The sequence below is a fragment of the Hyperoodon ampullatus genome, assembly GCF_949752795.1.
Source record: "Hyperoodon ampullatus genome assembly, chromosome: 9".
NCBI classification, from domain to species: Eukaryota; Metazoa; Chordata; class Mammalia; order Artiodactyla; family Ziphiidae; genus Hyperoodon; species Hyperoodon ampullatus.
Genome location: NC_136922.1, coordinates 41,875,189 through 41,892,253, shown reverse-complemented (window position 1 = coordinate 41,892,253; position 17,065 = coordinate 41,875,189). Strand labels below are relative to the sequence as shown.

At 34.3% G+C, this 17,065-nt stretch overlaps 1 protein-coding gene across 7 annotated transcripts in view; it reads right to left on the bottom strand.

Annotated features, from left to right (window-relative positions):
* The window catches only part of ETV1 (ETS variant transcription factor 1), a gene marked incomplete at both ends in the record, with an annotated part of 92,656 nt that overhangs the window by 67,068 nt on the left and 8,523 nt on the right, over positions 1-17,065 (bottom strand). For 5 of the 7 annotated variants that reach the window (XM_079711037.1, XM_079711040.1, XM_079711038.1 and 2 more), the window contains one exon: positions 13,909-13,962. The exons of the other annotated variants lie outside the window; for them this stretch is intronic. In XM_079711037.1, coding sequence (XP_079567163.1) covers positions 13,909-13,962 — 54 coding nt within the window. The remainder of the gene's footprint in view (positions 1-13,908; positions 13,963-17,065) is intronic. 7 annotated transcript variants of the gene reach the window in all.

The following is a 17,065-nucleotide window of genomic DNA, read 5'->3' as shown; positions in this document are numbered from 1 at the left end:
CTTCTAATATAGTTCCCATCTTGGTTATTCCTATTTAACTGGTGAAATTTTTTATTCAGGCTGAGTGAACACTATAATTATTATCGCTTTGCACTGTAAAGGTTGCATCTTGAAAAATCAACACTTTTTTTCCCTTTCAATGAATACATCAACTTCAAAATCAACAAAAACATTGAAGATGCAGGCAATTTTGCTGGACCCACAAATCAGGGTGTCCTTGATCAACCAGAATGCATAAACCATAATCTTAAACATAAGATGTTAACTGATCCTATAATCAGGTCTGTTTTTCAAGTACCGAATGTTTCCAGGTCAACTTTCTGTTTATGAATCCTTAGAGTCAAAATGACAGTAGCTTTGAACAAACAACACTTCTGAGTGTCTTCTGACAGTATCACTGTGCATATGCACTGAACTGCTTAGTGTGACCAACAGTAAAAGGTCAAATTGTTCTTATACTATTTTACAATATGTGTAGATAAGCCTGTAAGTTGGGAGATATAATTTCTGAATATAGCAAAAGCAAACAAATAAACAAACAAAAACAACACAGAAAAGTAAGTTGATCAAAATAAATGCATTTGTGAAATATTATAATATGAATTATGTATTTTGTGTATTTTATATATATTTGTGTATATATAGAATAAAAGCTTATATGGTGTTTTCTATGTGCCAGACATACAGCTGTTGCCTAGGTATCCTCAGGGTATTAGTTCTAGGATCTGTTCCCACCCATGGATACCAAAATCCCAATGCTCAAGTCCTTATTTAAAATGGCATAGTAGTTTATTACTCACTGTTTATTACTTACATATTTTATATAAACATACACAAGTGACCCTAAGGGATGGGAACATTATTATCCAGGTTTTAAACAGGAGGAAACTGAGGCACAATGATCTTAAGTTGCTTATACAAAGCCACACACCTAGTAAATAGAGATTTAAACTCAAGCATCCTAGGTCCAATGCCTTGCTCTTATGTAGTACACTGCCCTTGGTCCCCTGAAAGGATCCCATGTTTATATTACATGGCTTTAGTGTCTACAGCATTAATACTATAAAACAGCATAAATAGACATAAAAAGTTGTACCAGACAAAATGTCAAATATAATGTTCAATTAATTTCTGCACAATATTAGGAAATATTTCTGGCCAAATTATACACTGCCCAAAGAGAAATAGTGTTCCAAACCAAAATTTAAAAATTCTCTTTTGAGAGCTTCATTATTTTGTTAATCAAACATTCAGGATTCCTGAAGCTGAAGGCTTATGTATACACAGGACTTAACCATACCTCTACAACTCAAAGTATGAGCATGATTTTCATAGAGTAATAGGGAACTTAAAGGACTGTCTACTCCACCTGTGCTTTCCATATATGCTATTTTGTACATTGTTATAAATTAGAAGAAATCTATAAACAGTAAGAAACTTTTGGATGTTTTCCATTTTTCCTTTAATTTATTATATTATACAAACATAAATTTATGTATGTATACATGCAAATGGAAAAAATACTTATGTTTTTTATTCACTTGTCTAGTCTTAGCATTTCAAGGAATGATGGGTTAACACATACTGCTCAGATGCGTATAAGAGAAAATTCTACAAGATGAGTTGGTTCTGACATTCACTATCTATGAGACTTTGGGGATCTCACTAAACCTGTATGACGTTGTCTGCTCTGCCTACATCCCAGGACCACTGCGAGGTACAAATGAGACGTGGGTGTGAAAATGATCTATGAATTCTAAATTGCTAAACAAGTAGAGATTAGTATTATCACAAATATTGTTTTTAAATTTCATTCTATAGCACCTAGCATAATGCCTGGCACTATGAATATTTGTTGGCAAAACTTACTTTTCATTATGGAAAAGAAAAAAGCAATGGTAGGAACTCAACCAAAAGAGCAAGCTTCGATTTACCAAAATAAAGAAGCGAAATCTTAAGATTCTTAAGCTATTATCTATTTAACTACATAATTAATATGAAAATAAGAGTATGATTTTTCTGATTTCACAATCACAGCATTTGAACCTTTTTCTACTATGTGTGCAATTATTGAAAATTCACTTTAGGGGTTTAGAAGACATCTTAATACCAGTCTTAACAAAAGTAGGTTTTATATATTTAGAGAGATAGGGAGAAAGAGTTTTACTGATCAGAATTTGAAAAAAAAATTATGAAAAGTGAGAACAATATTTTAAATAAAATACAGTTAAAGACATTTTTATATGTGGATCTGCTTCTGTGTACATCACACACACATAAACTCATATGACTACCTCTCAATATACATAAGAGGATTGGGCTATACATTCCATAAGCACATTCTCCAAACCTTCAGAAACTGCCATTTAAAGGCTAAGGGCCTAAATTTCCACTCTGATCAATGAAACAGTTTTACCACAAGATGGGATGACTGAAGTTTATTGATTAGCTGATAACCTTCTAATGCACCAGCCTTTAATCTGCAATAAAACAGTGAATGAACGTAGAGCTTTCAGAAAGGAAAATAAGGTTTGATTACCCTAGAAGAAAACAAGAATGTGGAGAGACTGAGGAAGGCAAAAACATTCAGAAGAAAGGGAGCAATGACATCCAGTTACTTGGCTTTCCCTGCAGCCCTGTCAGTTGAAACAACTGAGTCACCTGACATTCTAGCCCCAGTGCCATGGACTAGAGAATCAAATCAAATCAACATAATAAGGCTGTTGTGTCCATGAGGATGGAGGAAAACAACCTCAAACAGCAGTAAGAGTTCACTTCACAGCATGACCTCCATTTCAAAGGAAAAGCTAACACTATTGAAGGGTTTGCTTCAATATTATCCATACATCTTGATAGGAAAGAGCCACTTTTAACCGAGTCCAGTTGCCTTGAGAGTATTTGACAGAACTTTTCCTGGCAACTCTATAGCTGGAAGACAATCTAAGAAGAGCGTATTTTGGTTTGGGATTAAATGTCAACGTTGAAAAGTTCAGAGGGAAAAGTGGACAAAGCAGGGTATATATTTCTTTCTGATCAAAATGTATCCAGAATTTTATAGCAGTTTATAGATTTTGATCATACTTAATGTGAAAAACCTAAATAATAGTAAACTAAGAATTATATACAGACACACTAAAATTGGTAAAGCAGATAAACAAAAGCCTACCATAAAGATGTATTGAATTAAATGCATTCCTTTATCTGAAAAATATACATTTGTGCTAATAAGGTTGCAGAGTTTAAAAGTACCTTCTTGAATGAGAAAATGGTTGAGAAAAATATTTTTTATTCCAGGGTTACAAACAGAATTTGATAAAGAAAAGGTCACATATAAGTGAAAGTGTCTAGGTTCATAGAATTTTTATTTGCTGTTTTACCTAGACACAAGTGAGAGCATATACTCTTTTTAAAATCAGAGACAGCCCAATAATATTTCTGGATTTCAGTTTTTCATCTTTAAAATAAGACTGTTGATATCACTAATCTATAATGTCTCTTCAAGCTGCAGCTTTGGGATTTCCATGAATATTTACTACTATTTTGGCAATTCCATGAACACTACTACTGTGACTAGTACTCTTACTAACTCTGCTGCTGCTAACTACTACTACTCTCATAATTACCCAAACTATTCTTCTCCCTCCTCCTCCTGTGGGGAAAATATGCCAGATCTGAAACATTTCTGAAGTCAAAACCTGCACATAAACATGAAAATATATAGTGTTGTCATAAACCTCTCAAATGCTGGAAAAGTAAGATAAAATATTTGAGGAAGAGGAAAAAAAGCACTGTAGCCTAGATAAGAATTGGCAATAGTCCCCAAATACCAAGTCCTCCCATTTTGCTTTCCTGTAGGGTAATTAGCTCGTATCAGTTCACCGAATATCTTTCCTGGGACAAACGCCTGGCTCTCTTGGTCTCTGTCAATTTATCACGCCTTGATAAGAAGAATTTTCAAACAATATTGATGTCCCATATGAAGAACATTCTTTTTGAGCAATGTAGGTTTTTTCCCAAGGGTAATAATAGTTTTGAAATCTTTACAAGTGGGCTAAGGAAGGGCTCTCAGGGAAGGAAGATTTCCACAGAGAAAGCAAGTATGAGTTGGGGTCTGACCTCTGTAATATCAGTCATCACATGCTTTACCTACTGAATTATTTTACATCCTAGGTTTCTCTCTGTATAAAATTGGAACAATACCAAGTTATTTCAGAGTATTCGTGCTAAATAGAGATTACTGAGAAATGTGAGATATGAGTCTTAAATAATATTTATCAGAGAGCCCTAATCTGATAACTGAGACTTGGCTCTATTGTTACACAAATGCAAACAGCTTTCCATTATCCTTCAAATAAAAATGAAACATGGAAAATAAAAGAAGATATCTGTGTTAGATTTCAAACAGCTTAAGCCACCTGTGCATGAATATGTTTTTAAAAAGAGTCTAAGCACCCAAGAAGCTATTCATTCATTTCAATACTCATTCAATCCCCACAACATGTGAATCATACACTAGGACATGATCCATCCTCTACAAGCCAATTGAAATAGTGTTTAAATTGAGATGTACACAAAGCATTTATGGGCACATACAAGTCATTAATTCTAAGATAATTAAGGAATAAATGACATATGAACTGAATCTTAAAGAACAAGTAGGATTTCAAAATGTAGAGGTTAATACACTGTATATAGTAATATACAATGTATAGTATTGGGTTGGCCAGAAAGCTCGTTCGGCTTTTTCCGTACGATGTTACGCGAACTTCCTGGCCAACCCAATATTAACATGAGAGTACCTAATTTTTAAAAAGCTGTAAAATATTCTTCTTAGTCAACCATCACAGGAATTTAGGCTTAGGCTAAAGAGGTATGAACACAGAGAGTCATCCACTGGGAAATCCAGGGGCTACACCTTTAAGCAGAGTGCCTTCTGTGGAAATAAACATAAAATTTGAAAAAAAAACACCTAAGTACATTTTCTTCAGAACATAATAGATCAGAGTCTGAACAGACAATGACTATGAATACACACTGACCCCGATACAATTTCACATCCCTCAACATGGGATGAATAAGACTTTATCAGTTACATGCAGTAAGAAGGAAAGCTTCATGAGAGCAGAGGTACTTTTCTGGTTTGCCCACCACTGTATCAGCAGTGCCTAGAACAAAGCACGGCATATGATAGGCTCAAAACACATTCGCTGAATGAATAAACTTTTACTGTCTTATAAACTTACTTAGCATCCTTAATATACAACTGTATAGACATATGTATCAGTAAATAAGTTAAATTAAAATCTCGTAAGTAAAATAAAAATGTTTATACTACTAAGATTTATTATTCATATTTTAAATAATAAAAATGAAGATAATGGATATGGCTCACATTTGTAAGCATACATAAGCACTCCAATTTTGCAAACAGAAATATGAATATAATATTTCCCTATAAAACATAAAGGAACAATCACAATTCAAACCTCTTCCATGGGATCTAAAAACCGCTCTTAAAAGCACTGTAAATTCAACAACTAGGAGTAATTATGAAACAAGCCTGAACGGTTTAACAATATAGTATCCATGGCAAAATTAACTTTGTTAACCTTAGATTTAAATAAGATTTAAAGATGGCATACAAAATCATTAGCACACAAAAGCAGTTTTTCTTAAACTTTAATCAGACATTATATAAGTAGGATTTTTAATCTAGCCACTCCTGATAAATTGTCGATAAATACTTTCTTGAGTTAACAAAAGCCTCAGCTAATGCCAAAGCAAAGTAGTGCTTGTTGGGGCACAATTCATTAGATTTAAAAAAGCAACCACATCAAACCAACCATTTTTACTTAGTGACACACAGCACAAACTCTCATTAGGAGAAAATTCATTAACAGACAGAAGCAAATAAGCACTATGCATATTAAGTAGACATTTAATGTTATAAAAGGGAAAAAATGGGAAAAAAAGAATGATATAAATAAAACCCCATAAGAACACTAAACATACAATTATAACATAAAGATTCTCATGTACTAGTTTAGCTCAGATTATCTCTTCATCTGTCCTCTATATCTGATTTCATGAATTTTACATAAATTTGATGGCCCCAAAAGGTACTCATTTTCATGACTGCTTTGGCTTTACTTGCAAATACTAATAAATGTTGTTTTTGCTTTTTTTATTCATCAATATATATACGCATCTGTGTATATATTAAAAATACTAGAACAAAGAACATAACTTTGGTTCTGCAAATACTTTTCCACCTTCATCCCTTACCTAAATTTTCCAATAAATACTGTTTGGCTTTCAGACTAATAAATCCAGTTACTGCGTAATGATATACTTATTTAATATTGAGTAACGTTCAACCAAAGAAGGCACAGATCACTTTTCTCAAAATAATTTGTTACTAAGTATAGGCAGGCTAAGTGGAAAGCATTTGTTGACGTACTCCCTTTGAGCATGTTTCTGAAGTTAATTTCTAGGATAATTTGTAATACTAAAGGCAAAATTAAAGAACGATAAAGAAAATAGGAAGCAAAAAGCTAAAATCTTGGGTTGAGATACGTAATTTTAGCTTTCTGCTCTAAGGAAACAACAAACTCCAATTTTTTTTGGAAGGTGGGGCTGTTTTCCTTTGTCTTTTGGTTTTCACTTTGGCACTGAGTCTGAACTATCTACCTTATGAAGAATAAACCGGTAGAACTAAAATTTGTGAAAGGGATCTATCTCCTAGAGCAGATCTTAATAAAATTGATCCAACTGTTTACTTATAAGTACATAGTAATTTGTTGTAATTTCTATTTATACATTTCCCCATTAATTATGTTTTTTCTAAAGTCCACTTTCAAATTCAAGCAAGCATTTACCATATTTAGATGTTACCCTTCTTTTTTTCCCTTGAGTGTGGAAAAAGAGTCACAATCACAACGTGGCCTGGGTCTGAGAGATTATTTCTTTGTCATTTTATGGATAAGTAAATAAAGATTAAGAAACAGGCCCAAGGTGTATTATTTAGATTTTCTTTCTTCTCTAAAACTTCGTGGATTCCTGGGAGGTTATCTAAAATGAAAATTATTACAAGATGCAGCTTATTTTTCACTGGGTTTCTATTTTGCTTTGAAAAATACGTTCCTTGTGAAACAAACAAACACCAAATTAAATTTTTTTTGCTGAAAATGTGGCTGCTGGACTCAAAACTGGCATAGATAGGGCAGATGTACACTACCAATGGAAGAGTAGACTATCTAATAACAAGAATCCCTAATGAATGTACTTGGAAAAGGATGGGGCCCCCAATGCTTGGTTCTCTCTAACCATATTGGGAAAATTCACAATTTACTAGGTAGCCTTCTAAAGTAGAATTGATTCAAGGATGACAGGATCTACAATCAGCCATGACTTTCTTATAGCTAAAGGTAAGAGAAAATAAGTAGAAAATAGTCTTTGCAATTGGAAAACACAAATAACTCAAGTAAAATGATAAAAATGAAGAAACCACTTCAACAGTATCATTTCTATATAGCTTTAATTCCCTAGTATATTTCAATAAGATGACAATATATTACTTAATAACATCTTCAGAAACTGTAGCTATTACATAATGAATTGTGTATGAATAGCCAAGTCCATCTTACAACTTAATTGCAAAAAATTGATGCTGCTATCTTTATTCTACAAATAAGTAAATAACAGGATAGTAAAATGTCTAACATTGTGCTGCTTGGAAGGCCTGCATCAGAATAACCTAACAGCTCGTTAGAAATTACAGGGCCCAATTCCAGACCTAAACGGGCAAACTCTCACAGATAGGGACCATAAAGCTGCATTTGAATAAGCTTCCCAAATAGTTCATATTCACACTCAAGTGTGAATTAGATTACTGGACTCATGTAAAATTACATAGCTGATGACTTTCAGGAAAATAATTTAAACTTACCCAAAATGATTATCTATCTGAACAGGACAACAAAAAAACCCTAAAACTGATAAATCAATAAGTTGCAGTACAATTACATTATTTAGTATGTGAGCCAACTACAAAGGAAAAAAAAATGGTTGCCTCTAGAGAAGAGAACTGTGAAAAATGGGGAATGATCTTACTTGTGTTTTCCTACTCTATCAATATATTGCTTTGATAAAATATTTAAACAGAAAAAAAAAAAGAAAAAGAAAAAACAAAGCAACAAACAGACCAAAAACAACCAAAACCACAACAAAAACCATACACAAAGCAATCAGCCTTCAAGGGCTGGCAATGGCTGAGATCGTACACATACGTATGATCGCAGGCGAGAAAGGCAGAAGCCACTTCGTCCTTGAAATGGATAGTTTAAGTCTGATGACGGTGACATGCTTAAATTTACCTCCAAAAATGTTTAAAAAGAAGACAAAACACAGTAACAAACTCATTTCCTCAAATCTCAGAAACAGAATTCCTCTGTGAATGTGTGCTCACCTTCTGGTAAAAGCAGTTAGAGAAATAAAAGACGAAATCTTCCTGACCAGTCACATCCAAAACATGAATCAGGTAAGAAAGGTTTCAAAATTAGTAACAAAAAGTAAATTTTATAAAGTACTCACTGTCTGTGTAGAAAGGAACAGAATGCAGGAAAGTAGCTTAGTAGAAAGGAAGAAAATTAAGAAATACTAAGTGGAACTTTCCAACCCAGGACAAACACATGTTAATATAAAAGGAATTATTCAGTCAGGGTCTGCATAGACCTAACTTCAGCTTTTTTCAGAAGCAGATTTGTAACATGAATCTGTTAAGGTATTTTTTTTCTCCACTTCACTGCAAAAAGCACCCCAAGTGCTATTCTTTTTTAAAAAAATTCCTAAGAAGATGAAGTGCAGCTATGACTTTCATGTACATAGACAACGTATCACCCATGTAATAATGGCTTTAAACAGTTGAGTCCGCACACACTGGTTTGTCTTGATTGTTTTCAGAATGGGTCACTAGTATTGTGTTACAAACTTCAGTTAAAGTAGAGAAATTTGCAAACTTTTTATATTTACTTTCATAAATATATCAGAGAAGAGTCAAGGTTATTATTCCTTTAATGACATCATTCTAATTGATTTGCATTCCAGTGTTCTTTCTCGGGTGTGAAAGAAAGGTGTAGAGTTACAAGGATCTGTCCTACTGGGAATTTTGCATAACCCTGGCTAAACCCCTGGGAATGTTCTGGGAGAACATAAAATGTAAATGTGAATATCATCTATCATGTGAATCACTGTAGAGGAAACATGGAAAGGAACTAATATAATCAAATGGAAACGAACAAGTTAGAAAAACAGTAACACACAACTTTGTAAGTGAAGAAAATGAGGGGTGGTAGATTTTAGAAGACTAGTGGTATAACTAAATTTAAAGTAGATGATTTAAAATATAAGATTATTGATGTATTGAATTTAAAACACATGATTTACAAAAATTCAGTCTATACACAAATTTGTATCTACTTTGGAAAGATAAGGCTCATCTATTATTCTAAATACTCTTTTAATTCTCTTTTCTGAAGAGATATAATTCTACTTCCTCTGGACTAAAGCGTATCCTAAAGTTACTCTATCTTTTTCCACAGTGTCTGAATTCTGAAAAGATTCATTTCTAAGAAACAGTGTGTTTGAGCCACATAATTGTTTTTCTTAGCCTCCATTCAATTCCTAGGATGGGCTTGTATGATGTTTTTGTTTGTTTTCATTTGTTTTTAATGTCTATACATGCTTCAAACGTCAGCATCCTTCAAAGGTTGCCAAACTATAGCATGACATCATTAAGATTCCAGGTTTCCAACAGAAAAACTTTATAAATAAATATAAGAAATGCTCAGGAAAATTTCTAGGAAATACCCCAGTGTTATGGTTTAATTTCATTTTTCAGATTTTTTGAATGCTCTGTTCACTACTCTTCTACATATGTTTATACACATTACACTCGAATGTATGATCTGTAAAACAGTGCTGGGCAGAAACTTGCCATTCATTCTCCTAACCTATATTTACCAAAGGGCTAAAGCAATAAAAGCAAAAACAGAAGCATTTTATTTGATTGAGGTATGTAAGGAAATCTGATTATTCCCATTGGAAAAAAATAGCCCCATAGAAGTTATAGATGGGCCACACAGAGGGGATGGAGTTTCTTTCTGTTCCTAGAGATAGGATCCCTCTTCCCCACTAAGCTTTTCCAGACAGACAAGTATCAAACATTTGTAAAGGGCATTTAGGAGACAAGATAGCCTTTCAATTCCAATATTTGATAATCTTCTCCATCCAGAAATGCTCTTTAGAGTCTAATCCATATGCCCTATTCCTCTATTTAAATTATTTCCCTCTTGTTCCATCCTCAGTGAAGATTGAAATTAGCTGGTCACCATCATCTGAACAATAGTCCTTTAAGTCAGTGAAACTTAAAATAAATCACACCTCCACTTTCTTCTTATTAGATTATTTCAGGTTTATTTTTACATGTGTTTATAGGTTTCCCTTTATAATTAGGTGTTTTATTCACAAGTCCCAGAGCCATATTTGTTAAACTGTAAATATTCACTAACTGAAGTAAAATAAAATTTCAGCATTCTGAAAGTGCTTGGCTAAACATGCATGGTTTTAGCATGTTTTTCCAGAAGGACACTATATATAATGCTTTAAGGCACGATCAGACATTTCCACCTTAAGAAGGGAATTAGGACTTCAAAAATACTTAGGAGAAAATCAGCACTAAGAAGCTGATCATGGTTATGACAACAATTTTACTTATTGTGCTTCTGAAACACGCCAGGCATACTGACTATGACATGCTCCTAATCCTCAAGAAGTTCACAGTCTTACCGACATGTATCTAAAATATTATAATAAACAGAAGGTACAAGATGCTATAGAGTCTAACTCTGCAGGGTAATGATGCAAAGAAAGGTCAAGAAAGACCTCAGTGCGGTGAACTCTCAGCTGAGTCTGGAGTTGGAGGTACACCAAACTGCAAAGCAAACTTTAAAAAAATTTTAAAGCAAAATGAACACGTGCAAAGGTAAAGAGGCATAAGAGAGCTCACTCTGTTTGGGGAACTGAAAAATTAGAAAGGCTCAAGTTTAGAGAACGGAGAGACACAGGGTGCTTGGATAGCAAGAGTTAAAACTGAAAAGATAGCCAAGGCCCAGGTTATAGAACAATGTTCTGTACAGCTAAAGAATTAGGACTTTGTCCCGAAAGAAGTTTAAAGAGAAAATTAACAAGGTCACATGGCTCTGTGTTAATATCATTGCAGAGAGCAGACTGGAAGGAGGGAAACCCGAAGGCGAGAACACCAACAGGAAGGCTGATTCACAAGTTCCGTGCAGGCAGAAAGTGGGTGTGAACTAAGGCAGTGAAATATTAGAAATGGAGTCGAAGCCATGAAATTAAGATACTTCTGAGATGTAGAATTAACAACTTAGTAAGCAAAGGGAGGTTAATGGTAAAGAACTGGGACGGACTGAAGATAAATTAAAGGTTTTCAGCTTGGATTGGTGATGCCATCAACTTAGAAAGGCAACAGAAGTTGAAGAGAGATGCTGGGCAGAAAAAAAGTAAAGATTTCACCATTGGCCTTACTGAGAGTGAACTGTCAGTGGAGCATCACATTGAAAGCTGGGTGTGCTATGTAAATGTTGTTTTATGCTGATGCTCAGCTGAGGGCGGAGGGGGTGAGTGCAGAGGTGCTGCGTTTTTCTAATCTGCACCAGGACCTCAGTGGTGGATCAGGGACACCAGATGTTCAGTAGACAGGGACAGACTGGAGACCCGCACTAGAGAAAACGACATAGGAGACATAGCTCGACAGAAGCATGCTGACCACAGTAGCCGAGAGCCACATGTGTTCACATAAATTTAAAGTCATAAAAAATAAATTAATTAAAAATTAATTTCTTCAGTCCCGTTAGCCACAGTTCAAGTGCTCAGTGAGGAATGTGGTTAGTGGCTCCTATACTGAACGGTACAGACATAGATTATTCCCATCATCGCAGAAAGTTCTGTGGGACTGTGCTGGCATGGCACAAGGAAAAGAAGAGGAAAGGTCTGGGGACAGAACCCTGGGAAAGACAGGGAAAGTAGATGAGTGACTTGAGAAGGAGTAATCAAAGGAATAAAGAAAGAAAGAAAGAATCATATGCTGTGAACCTAGAGAAGTGAGTTCAGGGAGACGAATTAATCAAGAATACAAAAAACCAAAAAGAGGGCAAATAAGAAAAGGAGTAAAAAATTATCTTTAGGCGTTTGGTAGAGTATTAAAATCATTACCAATTTCTTCAGATATAAAATGACTCCATGAGACTAACTCTCCCACTCAGATGACAGGTTTAGTTTTTAGAAAGAGCTCCAGTGCCTCACAGGAAGGGACATGTAGAAATGTGACCATTCTCTTCCCACACTTTACTGAAGAAAGGGAGACCTTGCCTAGCTGTCCTCCTTAGCCATCATCCTTCCGGGAATTTCTAAGAGTCTCTAATTAAGGTCTAAACCTTAGCTGAACAGGTTTCTTGAAATCCTATGTCTAATAAATATATCAAACAGTACAGAAAATTCTCTTCTCAGATCAAAAATCAAGCTGATACAACAGTAGTTACCAGGTGCTGGGGGCAGGGTAAGTGGGGAGTTATTTTTTAGTAAGTACAGACTTTCAGTAGGGATGATAAGAAAGTTCTGGAAATGGATGGTGTTGATGTTTGTACAACAATGTGACTGCCATTGAACCGCACACTTAAAAAGGATTCAAATGATAAATTTTCTGTAATATATATTTTACCACAAATGAAAAAAAAAAAAACTGTAATGACGCCAAACTAAAATATGTAACACGGGAGAGAATCTGGAAGAAACCTCTTACAACCCTTGACACCTGGGAAATGTAAGATAGCAAACATAAAAGGTGAAAACATTGCACATGAACATCTGTTACTCAAAGTAACGTAGGTATTTGTGTTAGATTTATGATATTAGGTGTGAAAATATGGGTTTGATAAGTTGTAAGGTATTAAGCATCTGTTGTTGCTGTTGCTACTGCCTCCTGTGAAACGTCAATGGCCTGGAAAAATGAAACAAGTTAGAGCTTTAATTGGTGCTAAAAGAACAAAAGTGTATTAGGTCAGTTTTATAATCAGGATGGCATTTATACCCTTATCTTTACTATTCACACCTCAGGTCAATAGCTGCAGTTTGCTGATAGAGGCAAACCATAAATATCGGAAGTAAACCCCGAGGCAACCATGTTGATACAGGCAAAATGCTCATTCTTCCATTAGAGGAGGGGAGAACCCCTGAATCACTCCTCTCACATGCTATGACAAGCCCTGGAGCAAGGCTCGGGGAAAGAAACACAGAAGGGATCCTAAGAGAAGCCAATGGCTACTTGCATTTGTGTGACTGCAACCAGGAAGCAGATAATGAGGCTAAAAATTAAATCCAAGCAGGTGAAAGTTCATGAACGTAAAATAATACAATAAGCCAGAGGATGCGTGGTCTAAGATTTTTATGTTATACAATAAATCTCATGAGGATTTGAACTACTGACCGTCTCCCATCAGCACACACACTTTTCCTGCTGAACATACTGAAAAGCTGGAAGTAAACACTTGCATGTTCATGGATCACACCCTGTTTCTTCTCCAAGGATATTAACAAAATAGAGAACAGGACCTTCTTTTAATCCAAACAGTTTTCCTAAGCTCTGCTCAGATCCTACAGGGGTTCTACTGATGTCACAACCCGACAAATACAATCTCCTCATGACTGTAAGCTAAAATGGCACGGACACAATGCAAGAAAAGACACTGGAAGTGGAGACCAACCAAAGAGAAAGGATAAAAGCAGGAAACAAAGACAAAGAAAAGTTCAAGAGATGAGTCATAGTATACTTACAACTTTCAGCCTGATAGTCTGGCACAAACTGCTCATCATTGTCAGGTACCTGAGCTGAAGAAAAAAAAAAAAAAGAAAACAAAATTAAGAGAGAAACTGCCAAGGCATAAAGAATGTCAAGTAAGATCTCTCATGGAAGAGCTTTTTAGACTGAGACCAAACCTCCGATTATTTGCCAATGAGCTCATATTTAAAATGGCATTGACAGCAATATTTGGGAGGAGAAATAGAAGCCATCATCAATGTCAACCAGAAAACACATATGTCAGAAATAAAATGGTGGCAGCTGTAGTCCCTCTGAATTTCACCTGCCACATGGAAATAAAAGAAACATGCAAAATAAAAGAAGCTACAGGAATTCCATTAGATGCCGTGGGGGGTTTTTTGGTTTTTGTTTTTGCAAGAATGGAGTAAGAAGTATTTCAATTCACCTACTGCCGGTGCTTAAGCGGCCCATTTAAATTAACCACACAATTCTTTCAAATGATGTGTAATTACTATACATATCCCTCTGCTTTTTAGAAATATCTGCTTTTGATATGTTCGGTCTACTGCCAATTAGACTACCATAATTAAAAATGTTTGCCCTAAATTTGGCCAAAATATGTGACAAAGTTTTTTACATGAAAAGATTATCATTGATTTTGGTCATATATAATAAAATATTATATCTCAATGATTGTGGTCACAATAATAAAAATAATAAATAATAAAAACAAACTTAGTCTTTTCATGCAAAATATTTTCCAGGTGACTATTTAGCACTAACAAAAGAATATCACTATTTCATCAGTCCTAATGTCAAATGACTACCCTATTTTTAGTAAAGGAAAAAAATTCTGAAGAGCAAGAACTTAATGTATTTGGCAATCAAAACACAAGTATATTTTTCACTTCTAGAATATTTTCATCACAGTTAATTTAGATGTCAAAATAACCTATTCCAAATTGACATATTACAAAAATGAGTTTTCACCTGCACACACAAATATGCACATTTACAGACATACAAACTATATAAAAGCTGGGTTTATAATAAGTTATCATCCTAATTAACTTTAGCTATAACCTGATTAGCTAGTATTACTTTACTAGTATTATCTAATAGTGAAACTTTTTATCCAATCAAGTCATACTAAAACAGATGTCAATTAATTTTTTTAAAAGTGCCTATTCTGTATGGGGAATTCTTATTAACATAATCAGTCTTTGCTGAAAAAGTTTTGTGTTGGTAATTGAGTTAAGAAAAAAAATCATATAAAAAGAAATTCTACATTTAAAAAATTCTGTATAAAAAAGGAACACAACATACATAGAATTAAAATGTCTGTTGTGTCAGCTTATTTAATAGGATTTAAAAAAACAAATATTTAGTTAAAATAAATTTATGTTATATTATTAAGAGCAGAACAAATGATAATCTTGCCTATTACCAAGACATATGCAGTTTGACATTCAATTATTTTCTAACAAAGTTCTTCTGTACACCAATACTTAAGTTTATTGAAGACAAATTCCATCCTCTGCCACTTAAGGAAACCAAACAAATTAAGCACTTTTTTCCAAATTAGAACTGACACCTATTTGATCAGCCTGTACTGGAGGAAGAGGTACTTTTTTCTTCCGATTCCACTAATACCTGATACCAAGGTTAACTAAAGGCCAACAACCTTCAAATCATTGTTCGATGTTATGCTGTGTAAACTGTGTAACATTATTTAACCTCTTTGAACTCCATTTTACTCATCAGTTTAATAGTGATAATATAGGTTTTTCATGAGGATTAAATGGAATAGTCTAAACACAACGCCAGACACAATATCAGATACTCAATAAACGTTACTTATATTCTTCTTTCCAAACCTCTACCACCCATCCCTTTTTTTCAATTCACACACGAAGTACTACTCAAATCATTACAATGCAAGTTTAATATCTTTACTTCTAATGAATTATATTGGAGACAGATAAAAATCGCAGCTAAAATTTGTACATTAGCATTCTCTTAGCTATAAACATTTTTTGACAGTACAGTAAACCTGATTTTTCTCAAAGACTCACAAATTATAAGTGGAGGAGTATCCATTAAAATAAGTCTTTTCACCAAAAAAAATTACAAAAAAATGTTTTTAATATCTATTTAATAAATAACAGCGGGCAGACAGAATCAAATCCTACACATTTTCCCCACCATATCCGCTGGTTTTGGTTTTCCTTTGAAATTAACAGCTAAACCCAGATAACTACTGAGATGCAAAATTATCAACCACAGCAATTACTATGCTTTTAAAAAGCCAACATTTACAAGAATCTAATAAAAACGTAATATCCCCTTACAGGAATAGTTAAAAATAGCGGGTGAGTAACAAAAATGTATTTGTAACAGAATATGCTGGTATGACTGTCCCAAAGGCCAGACTTTTTTTTTCTTACTATCAGAAGACAAAGTTGCAATTCAATGATATATATCACTGCAAGAAAGGCATAAAAATCGCTGATGGATAAGCAGCGTATGTTGGGAGATGGGAGTCGGGGAGGGAAAACTTCAGGAGGAGAAGATACCAGAAGTTATACCTCACAAATACAGAAAATAGCTACATACCAACAATTTTGTAAAAAGAATAAGAACTGCTATTTCTGTTCTAACTCCTTAACATACTGAATAAATACTTCACACTTATGCCTGAACATATTCCAGAATTTTAACAAAAAACATATGACTCACATTTTCACAGAAGCTAATCTTAAGAAACTGAATAGACCAAATGAAGCAGCATGCTACTTAAATGGACAAAAGCTGAAGTCTACCTCTAACTTCAAGTTAGAGTCAAAGGAAAGCAGCTAACGAAAAACACAAGTTGGACCTGGGCAAGGAAAATATGACAAAGTATTGCCACACTCGTATCGTACATTTCCTTTTCTTTCCTCCATTCACGGGGAATTCTGTGAAGTAGCAAACTACAGCTTCCTGAAAATTTGCGACAAGCCATACCAACTCCAAAGTGGAAAATTAACAATAGAGGCGAACCTAAAAATAAATTAGTCTTTTCACTGCTATCTATAATAAACTATGCTTGGAATAATCACCTTTGGGGAATGAAAATGTTTCCCCACACTCTGTAATTAAAGAGGAAGGGGAAAGAGTAAGAAAGGAGAA